Here is a 10,497-nt window from a genome sequence, read left to right on the forward strand (position 1 = left end):
TTATTTTTCCTAAAGAAATGAGCAAGAAATTTCCTCAGCCTGAAAAAAGTATCTATGAAAAATTCATACTAATATGATAGTTAATGATGAAAGACTGATGCCTTCCTCCTAACACGCAGGAACAGGACAAGGGCATCCACACTTGCCACTTATATTCATCATTGTGCTGGAAGTTCTATCCATGGCAATAAGACAGAACAGAAAACAAACAAAATGGTATAAAAGGCATGTAGGCTGGAAAGCAACAAGTAAAACTATCTCTATTGGCAGATAACATCTTGATAAAAAATTATCAATATGTAAAAATGAATTATTTTTTATACATTTGCAATTAACTACCACAAAATCAAATCAAGAATACAATTCTGGTTATAGCAGCATCAAAAAGAATAAAGTACTGAGGAATAAACTTAACAAAAGATGCACAGAATTTATACATTGTTGAGAAAGCATTGTTGAAAAAATTAAATATCTAAATAAATGAAAGGACATCCCACACGACTTGAAAACTTAATATTGTTCAGATGGCAGTATTCCCCAAACTGATCTGCAGATTCAGTGTAATCCCTATTAGAACCCAGATAACTTCATTGCAGAAATTGAGAAGATGATCGTAAAACTCATATTTAAATTCAAGGAACTCAGAATAGCCAAAACAATCTTAGAAGAATATGGTTGAAGGACTCACTCTTTCCCATTTCAAAACTTACTACAAAGCAATAATTAAATGTGGTATTGTGTAAGGATAAATCAGGGAATAAAATCGATAGTCTAAAGATAAACTCTCACACATTTTTGGTCAATTAATTTTTGACAACAATGCCAAGACCATTCGATGGGGAAAGAATAGTCTTTTTTAACAAATGGTGCTGGGACAACTGGATATACACACAAAAAAAATGAAGTCACCACTCACATATAAGTGGAAAAAGTATGAAACTCTTTGAAAAAAATATAGGAGTAAATCTTGATTACTAGATTTGGCGGTGGATTATAAGATATGATACCAGAAACACAACAAAAGAAAAAAAGATAAATTGGACCTCATCATAAGTGGCTTTTTTTTTTTTTTTTTTTTGAGATGGAGTCTTGCTCTCTCACCCAGGCTGGAGTCCAGTGGCGCGATCTCAGCTCACCACAACCTCCGCCTCCTGGATTCAAGTGATGCTCCTGCCTCAGCCTCCTGAGTAGCTGGGATTACAGGCACCTGCCACCATGCCCGGCTAATTTTTATATCTTTAGTATAGATGGGGATTCGCCATGTTGGCCAGGCTGGTCTTGAACCCTGGACCTCAGGTCATCTGCCTGGCTTTGCCTGCCAAAGTGCTGGGATTACAGGAGTGAGCTACAACGGCTGGCCAAAAGTGGCTTTTAAACATGAAAAGATGCTTACCTACTCTTCTAATATGAGGGGAAAAAGATGAGATACCATTTTTCACGTTGATTGGTAAAGATCAAAAACTTGATTATATGCTATGTTCAGTGAGGTCCTCCACTGCTGGTATATATTTTATATAGTAAATATGCACATAGATATGTAAATGCAAAAACATTTCTGAAAGAATACCTAAGAAACCGACATTGGCTATTGCCTCTGAGGGGCGGAATTCAGGTCCTGGAATGAGAGAGATTTACTCTTCCCCATTCATGTTTTCAAGGTTGTTTGGGTGGTTTTGTCATATGTATTTATTGTCTGTCTATATCAGTAGTTCTCAAAGTGTGGTCCCTAGACCAGTGGCATCAGCATCACCTGGAACTTGTTAATACAAAGTCTGGGGTGTACCACAGTTCCATTGGATCAGAAACTTTGGAGTAGGGTCCAGCAATTTGTGTTTTAACATGCCATCTAGGTGATTCTGATATATGCTCAAGCCTAATAACCAGTGTCCTATTCAAAGAAATAAAACACAATGTAGACTACTTAATCTATTACATCACAGTGGTAGGCTTAAAGCTCCCTACTATACCCGAATCAGCTCCCAAGGCCAGTTCTTTAATTGATCACATAGATAGTACACCTGCAGAAGCAGAATTGCCAAATAAAGATTTGGAAGTCACATTTTATTTTTAAATGAATTCCTGAGCTATTTACAAGTATGTCTGTCATTAAAAAACCTAGCTGCTTGGTGCAAAAAATGGGCTTGGTTTTTAATGAAATTGAAGTCACTAATCAAGGAAATTTATTACTGTATTTTTCTGAGGAGGGAGTAAGACTTACTTGCTCTGTTTAGCTTTATAATTATTCATGATCTACCCCATGAGACAAGCCAGATTGACATGGTCCCTTTCCCCCATTTAAAAAAAATCTCTTGCTTAAATTATAGGAAATAAAATACATAATTTGCACACTTTCCAGTTGTATCTCTGTATTTAATTACACAGTACAGTCATTTCTCCTATTTCCTAGGTATTAGCAGAAAATGATGTTTATGAGTGTTTCATCTCTTTTCAGGTACACTTATAGCATGTTATCAGTCATAGGAATATCCTATGCTGTCTTGACATGGCTCAGTCAAACCCTATGGATGCCAATTTATCCTTTGTGTGTTCTCGCTGAAGGTAAGAAAAGAGTGACTTGCTGTATTGCTTACTGACAAAAGCCATCTAGTTATAATGGTTCACTAAAGTTTTTGATGATTAAATTACTATTTTTGCGAATGCTTAGCTCACTCAATGTATCTTTCCTGGCATATTTCCCTTGATGCAAAGAGGCAAAGTTGAAGAGGGAAGCAGCTCTGCACAGTAGACAAAATACTGGACAGAAACCAACAGCATCTGAGTCCTTCCCTTCATTAACTCACTGTATGAGTTTTGGGTAACTCATTTAACCTCTCAGAGTCTGCTTACTCACCAAAAAGAGGTTAACATTTAGAGAGTCTATGATTTTTAACTTTTAATGCACAGAAATTCAGTTCCCTCTGGTGAGACTCTTTCCCACTTACCATTTACCATGTATCCTACCCTCTCTCAGCAACTAGTTAACTCTACCTTGAGATTAATCATCATTTTCTGAGGGAGGCAATCCCTGACTTCCTCAACTGAGTTCCCCTGGGTACAGCATCATGAATCTTTTTATAGCAGGGGCCCCCAACCTGGGCTATGATCCCGGTCTGTGGCCCATTAAGAACCAGGCCGCATAGCAGGAGGTGAGCAGTGGGCTAGCAGGTGAAGCTTCATCTGTATTTATGGCCACTCACCATCACCCACATTATCGCCTGAGCTCTACCTCCTGTCAGATCAGTGGAGGCATCAGATTCTTATCGGAGCACAAACCCTATTGTGAACTGTGCATGGGGATCTGGGTTGCATGCTCCTTATGAGAATCTAATGCCTGATGATCTTTCACTGTCTCCCATCACCCCCAGATGAGACCATCTAGTTGCAGGAAAATAAGCTCAGGGCTCCCACTGATTCTACATTATGGCGAGTTGTATAATTATTTTGTTATTTATTACAATGTAATAATAATACAAATAAAGTACACAATAAATGTCGTGTGCTTGAACCATCCTGAAATCATCCTTCTTCTTCCGGTCTGTGGAAAAATTGTCTTCTAGAAAACCAGTACCTGGTGCCAAAAAAGTTGGGGGCTGCTGTCTTATAGGGCTTATCTCAGCATAATTATACATTTGTATGATTCTTTGATTAATGTCCATTTCCTTGACTAGACTCTAAGCTCCGTGGGGGTAAAAGGATGTCTGTGTCTTGTTTCTTTGCTTCCTTCCTTAATCTTATGCACCAGTATATATGCTCAATAAACACAGAATGAATTATTGAATATAATATGAGTAGGCTAATTATATAGCCTAAATATAAACCTAAAACTTAAGATCAAATCATTCAGAGCATCAGTTTGCAGAGTTTGAGGATATTTGGAGGACATATGGTTTCTTCTGCAATGGATTTGGTAGACTGGTAAGGAGCATTCTGTAAGACATGATTAAAGTTTTGAAAATTGAAGGCATAAAATAAGAAAGCATGTTAAGGTAACTAAGGGAAAAACATAAGGACATAGATTTAACATAAAATGATGACATTGACAAAGTATATAAAAGCCAGTTATAAAACAAAAACATGTATTTTCTATCTACTGATGAGCAGATAAAAAGAGCTTAAGTTATTGTAAATCGTGTTAGAATTTCTAAGTTTGTTTTGATTCAAAAGGAAGAATTATTAATTTTGGAATAGACTATGCCAAATGGATCTAGAGAATAATTGTCTTGAAATCCACAAATAAAACCTGATTGTCCATTCTTTAAGAATCAAATCAACTCTCATTGAAATATCATGTACATGTCTTTATTACATCATAGTACTGTAGAGAATATAGAAAGGAAATGGGGAGTTGTTGATCAAAGGGTACAAAGTTTGTTAGAAGGAATACATTTTTGAGATCTAATGCACAGCAGGGTGACTGTACTTAATAATGTATATTTCAAAATAGCTAAGAGTAAATTTCAAATCTCACCACAAAGAAATGAGTGAGGTGATGGATGTGTTAATTAGCTTGATTTAATCATTCCACATTGTACACATATATCAAAACATCACATTGTGCTTCATATATGTATACAATTATGATTTGCCAATTAAAAGTTAATCACATATAAAAGAATATATAAAATAATAAGGTAGAAATATAACTAATCCCTTCCTAGGAATAAGGGATGGATAAATGTATAGGAAACTTTTGCATTCTTGTTATTCCATAATTTGAATCCTTTTCCTTTCTAGGAAAGCCATGTTCTTATATGGTTGCCATACAACCCTTATTCTTTTATTCACTTCATAAACTTATTCTTGCAATTACAAAATAAGGTATATGCAGAAAATAGTCTAGAGATATATATGACAAAAATGTCAATAATGATTAACTCTGGGTGGTGGAATACAGGTAATTGAAATTTTATCTTTATATGTTTCTGTATGTTAGATGTCCCAAAGTATAAAACTACACAGTTAAATAAACCTATTAAACTTTTGATAACTTTACTAATTTTTAATGACTATAATTTCCCATCTGACAAATATAAGATAAAAACAAAGCTTATGTAAATAACCAGATCAACTAATTATACTGATAAAATGCTAGAGACATAGGTGCAGCCTGTGTTAACCTTAAACTGCATGTTTGGTGTCAGTGGCAGATCCTGTAATGATGCTACTCATACCTCCACTCGGCTCTAACAGTTGTGAACTCCTGCCTTTTCTTCATCTTTCTCTTTTAAAACACTTTTTATGTAGGGATAATTTTGACCCATAAGAATTGCAACAATAGTACACCATTCCCATGTACCCTTCACCCAGCTTACCCTAATGATAACATCTTACATAATGTTAGCATATTACCATTTCATTCCATGAAATGTTACCAAAAATATCTATATATGGGATACAATGTTACCAAACTTTCATCTTTTTTTACCTGATACCAGCTCCCTCCCTCAAAATAATTTAGGCCAGCATTTCTCATAGAGTTCTTCAAAATACTTATTAAGTACAACTGGTGGTTAAGGAGGAAGAAGCAGATATTCTAAGGCCAGTTAGATTGAGGAAAGGTTAACTGGTATTTTTTTTTTTTATTGTAGAATTTCTCACAATCTCTACTATGTTAATACATGTTGTGCAACTCTTAAGAGGAAAATATATGCACCATTTTTCCAAGTTCATCTGTCTATCACCCCTATTTGTGGCTAGGTGGACAAATGTATTTTGAGATAACATTTTAAAAAACATTGTAAATTCTTCCTCTGTAGGCACGATAAAGTATACCATGGACAAACATTCAATAAGTCATACTGCTGTAAGCACCTTGCCAACTAAATCATTTCGCAGATTTCTATATTAAACTAGGTTTAGCAAAAAGATTCAGCAACTATTACAAAACTGTCATTATCAAATTCAAAATATCCTACAACTATGAAGACATGTATACACATCCCTGTAACAACTTGAGGAAAACCTTCATGATGCTTTTCTTTTTTAACAGCATTTGCCATCTATCAATCACTGCCTTATTTTGAATCATTTGGCACTTATTCCACCAAGCTGCCCTTTGACTTATCCATCTATTTCCCATATGTGCTGAAAATATATCTCATGATGCTCTTTATAGGTAAGTGACTTTTTTGGTCTTGTTTTTGCATTTTTCCTGTGCTTTTTGGTTAGTGCTTGCCATCTACCTTAATATACAGGTTGGTAAACATGGGAGAGACCAAAGAGGAAGCCTGACATGATGAACTAGATCTTGTTAGTGAAGCCCCTGAAGGTTATAATGCTTTTTGCCGGGCATCATGGGATCATATATTTCCCTTTCACTGTACAAATAAGAACAATTTTACTATCAGAAAACATAGCTGCATTATGTATGAGATATAGAAGTTTTGACTATGTGCACAGGTATCTACAAATAAAACCTAGATGTCAAACTAAGAAGAACTGGCTATTTCTGATTTTTCCATTTATATCCATTTTGTTTCTTGTTTGTTTCGCTTTTCAAGCTAGCACTTCCTATCAGAAAAATGGAAGTCGGTGTTAGAGACTCAAGAAAAATGTATGGAACAAAAACTTACCCTTGAATAAATTTGATCATTAAACCTAATCATTTTCCAGGAAATTGGGGAAAAAACTTTCATTATTAAATTTTTGTTTTCCCAGCTCTAACCTTCACAAATCCCCAAAATAATGATTATCTCTAGAAGGTAACAGATATCAAACATAAGAACAACATATAGAGAGAAAAGACAAAAATGTGAAACTTTAGAGGGAGGTGGAGAGAGCTATGCTAAAGAAAGGAAGACAATTCCTTGCATTAAAAAAAGTAGGATAGAAGAGTTTTATTTACCTCTCTTTCTGCATAAAATCTGGACACTTCTTTAAGCATTCCTTCTCACATCTCCCTTGCAAGTGTCTTCTCCCTGGATTCGGGCAGCACTCTGACTGTATTTTAAACTCATTGTTCCTTCCAGAGAAATAGTTAACGTTACTTACTTTTGCAACTTCTTTCTCCATATTAGGTATGTATTTTACCTACAGTCATCTATACTCAGAAAGAAGAGACATCCTCGGAATCTTTCCCATTAAAAAAAAGAAAATGTGAAGTACAGCATTCCAGTGTGACATGAGAAAAGACAGGCTGTGGATTCAACCGCAGTAAATACAACACAGGAAGTATTCTGGTGGAAAAATGCCTTATGTTTGATAAAAATCCCATTACATGAAATGATTGCACATACCCCCAAAACTGTAGACATAACAGGCTATGTTTTTCACACATTGTATTTTTAAGACATATATATTCTCCATACCCTGCTTCACCAAAATTCCTGCTTCATTTGGATTTTATACAAGTTACACTTACATTGTATGTAGTCTGATTATTTTCCTGTAAGTTTAATGAGAAATAGGAGATTAACTGCAATAGATTCAATTAAATTAAGAAACCAAACTTGATAACCTAAATTACATGTATTCTTTTTCACTTCCGAGTTCCCAAATAGATCTGTAGGAGGGGAGGGATGGAAAAGATATTCCACAGTTGCCTAGAATAACATATTTTATAGACAGATTTCTGTCTTCAGAGCTAATAATTCAATACTCACCCTAAACATTAGATATGTTTAGAAAATTAAGTATCTTTCCAAGCCCTATATCTTAGCTCAAGTTGCTATAAGTAGAACACCATAAACCAAATGGCTTAAACAACAGCAACGCTTCTCACAGTTCTGGAGGCTGGGAATTCCACTCAGGATCAAGGCACTAGCTAATGCAGTTCCTGGTGAGGGCCCTCTTCCCAGTTTGCAGATAGATGTCCTTCTGTGTCCTCACATGAGACAGAGAGATCAACTCTCTTGTGTCTCTTATAATGGCACTAATCCTATTCATGAGAGCTCTACCCTCATGACCTAATTACCTCCCAATGGCTCCACCTCCAAATACCATCATATTGGAGGTTAGGGCTTAACACATGAATTTTGGGGGAACACAAAGATTCAGTCCATAGCATTCTGTACCTGGCCCTACAAAATTCATGTCCTCCTCACATGCAAAATACATAAATTCCATCTCAACAGCCTTAAAAGTCTTAACTCATTCCTGCCTCAATGCTAAAGTCCAAAGTCTCATCTAAATCAGATGTGAGTGAGATTCAAGGTACAGTTCATCCTGAGGCAAAATTCCTTTCCAGCTGTGAACCTGTGAAATGAAACAAGTTATGTGCTTCCAAAATACAATGATGGGACACACAAAGCAAGAAACAGGAAAAAAGGAAGGTGTAATGGGTCCCCAACAAGTCCAAAACCTAGCAAGCAAACACCATGAGATCTCAGGCTTAGGAATAATCCTCTTTGGCCTGATACTCTGGCTTCAAGACCCAGTGAGGCAGAGGTATTGCCCCCAGGACTGTGTTGGAGGAGGATGACCCCTATATCACCAGGCAGAAGCTGTCAGGCCTGTTGAAACCAAGGCAATGACTGCCCCTTTTGAAACTGAGAAGGTACCCCTGATGTCCTCTGAATCACCGTTTGAGGTCAGTCTCTCCTTTTCTTGAAGAATAGTGTACATTTACAGCTGAATAGCTCTATGGTCCCAAATCCAAGAAGTCCCAACAGTCTTCCTTCATTCTGTCCCATCTCCATTCCTTTCAACACAAACTGGCAGTGTTCCTGCGAGGGTGGCTGATTAGGTCTCTGGTTCGCACCCACGCAAATCTAATTGGATGACTGGTCAGCTACACCCTTAGTGTTCTCTACCAAACATGTTTTCTTACCTTTTTGTAATGCAGACAAACTGATAATTTCCCAAATCTTTAAGTTCTGGTTCCGTTTTGGTTAACAAGTCTGTCTTCATTTTTGGTCACATTTTACTTTAAGCAGTCAAGATAAACCGAGGCACTGGTTCAACACTGGTTGGAGATCTCTTCAGTTTAATATCTAATTTCATGGCTCACAATTTTACTTTCCACAGAACACTAGAACATGAACACAATCATCCAAGTTCTTTGGCATATTATAACAAAGATCACCTTTCTTCCAGTTTCCCATAACAGGTTCCTCATTTTCATTTGAGACTTCATCAGAATGGCCTTTATTGTCCATATGTCTACCAACATTTTATTCATGGTGATTTACGTGTTCTCTATGAAGATGGAGGCTTTCTCTCCCACCTTCTTGTCTTTGAGCCCTCACCAAAATCACCTCTATCAGTCCCTTCATGGCAATATTGACCTTTTCTAGCAAAAAAACTAGTCCCTCAAAACTCTTCCAGTACTCTTCCAGGTACTCTAGTACCTCAAAACTCTTCCAGCTTCTGTTACCTAATGTCAATGCTGCTTCCACATCTTTATGTATTGGTTATAGCAGCACCGTACTTCTTGGTACTAATTGCTGTCTTAGCTTGGCTGCTATAACAAAATACCATAAACTGGGTAGCTTAGACAACGAATATATTTCTCACAGTTCTCGAGGCAAGGAAGTCCAAGATAAAGGTGCTAGACAATTAAGTTCCTGATGAGGTTCCAAGGTGCTAGCTGATTCCTCTTCATGGTTTGCAGATGGATGCCTTTTTGCTATATGCTCACATGGTAGAGGGAAAAACCATCTCTCCCTTGTTTCTTATTGTAAAGATACTAATCCCATTTATGAAGGTTCCAGCTTCAAATGCCATCACGCTGGAGATTAGATCTTTAATATGTGAATTTAATGGGGGATACTAGGATTTCAGTCCCTAGTGCTCTGATAGAGTATTCATTAATGTCATGTATTCATTAACATCTTTTAAGTTATTTAGGCTTTGATGCCTTAAAAGAAGACCCTGGCCAGGCATGGTGGCTCACACCTGTAATCCTAGCACTTTGAGAGGCTGAGGTGGGCAGATCACTTGAGGTCAGGAGTTCAAGACCAGTCTGGCCAACATGGTGAAACCCCATCTCTACTAAAAATACAAAAATTAGCCAGGCGTGATGGCACATGCCTGTAATCCCAGCTACACGGGAGGCTGGGGGCATGAGAATCACTTGAGCCTGGGAGGTGGAGGTTGCAGTGAGCAGAGATTGAGCCATTGCACTTCAGCCTGGGTGACGGAGTGATACTCTAGCTCAAAAGAGAAGACCCTGATGAAAATAGTAAACCTTTAGCAAATACACAAATGATGCCCCATTCTGTATTCTCTTTAATTTTAAAAATCACGATACACACATACATTACAGGAAGATAAAAGGTATAAAAATATAGTAAGTACTTTTTAAAAAGGAAAATTCATGTTTTGGATTATTACTGAATTATTGCTAGTTACTGTAATGTAAGTCATATGTTCTCACAGTTTTGAAAAATACTTTCCTTGAATATCTAAAAAAAATGTGTGAATAACTGATAGTCATTGCTGTATCATTGATGTATCACTCAATTTTTGGTAAAGAATTATAAAGATCTTATCTAGTAACTATGTAAAAAGGTATTAAAAATATTGTGATGTGAGAATGGATTAATAAAAATGTAATTT

General features: G+C 36.6%; 1 protein-coding gene across 5 annotated transcripts in view; it reads left to right on the top strand.

Annotated features, from left to right (window-relative positions):
• HACD4 (3-hydroxyacyl-CoA dehydratase 4) overlaps positions 1–10,497 on the top strand; it is a 28,124-nt gene extending 17,627 nt beyond the window's left edge. For 2 of the 5 annotated variants that reach the window (XM_025360822.1, XM_025360823.1), the window contains exons 5-7: positions 2,453–2,559; positions 5,990–6,115; positions 7,017–10,497. In XM_025360822.1, coding sequence (XP_025216607.1) covers positions 2,453–2,559; positions 5,990–6,115; positions 7,017–7,099 — 316 coding nt within the window. In that variant the 3' untranslated portion in view covers positions 7,100–10,497. Of the gene's footprint in view, positions 1–2,452; positions 2,560–2,709; positions 2,816–3,365; positions 3,424–5,989; positions 6,116–7,016 lie in introns of all 5 variants that reach the window. The other 3 variants (XR_003116048.1, XM_025360821.1, XR_003116047.1) reach the window with 3 other exon arrangements.

Source organism: Theropithecus gelada, chromosome 15, assembly GCF_003255815.1.
Source record: "Theropithecus gelada isolate Dixy chromosome 15, Tgel_1.0, whole genome shotgun sequence".
Classification (NCBI taxonomy): domain Eukaryota; kingdom Metazoa; phylum Chordata; class Mammalia; order Primates; family Cercopithecidae; genus Theropithecus; species Theropithecus gelada.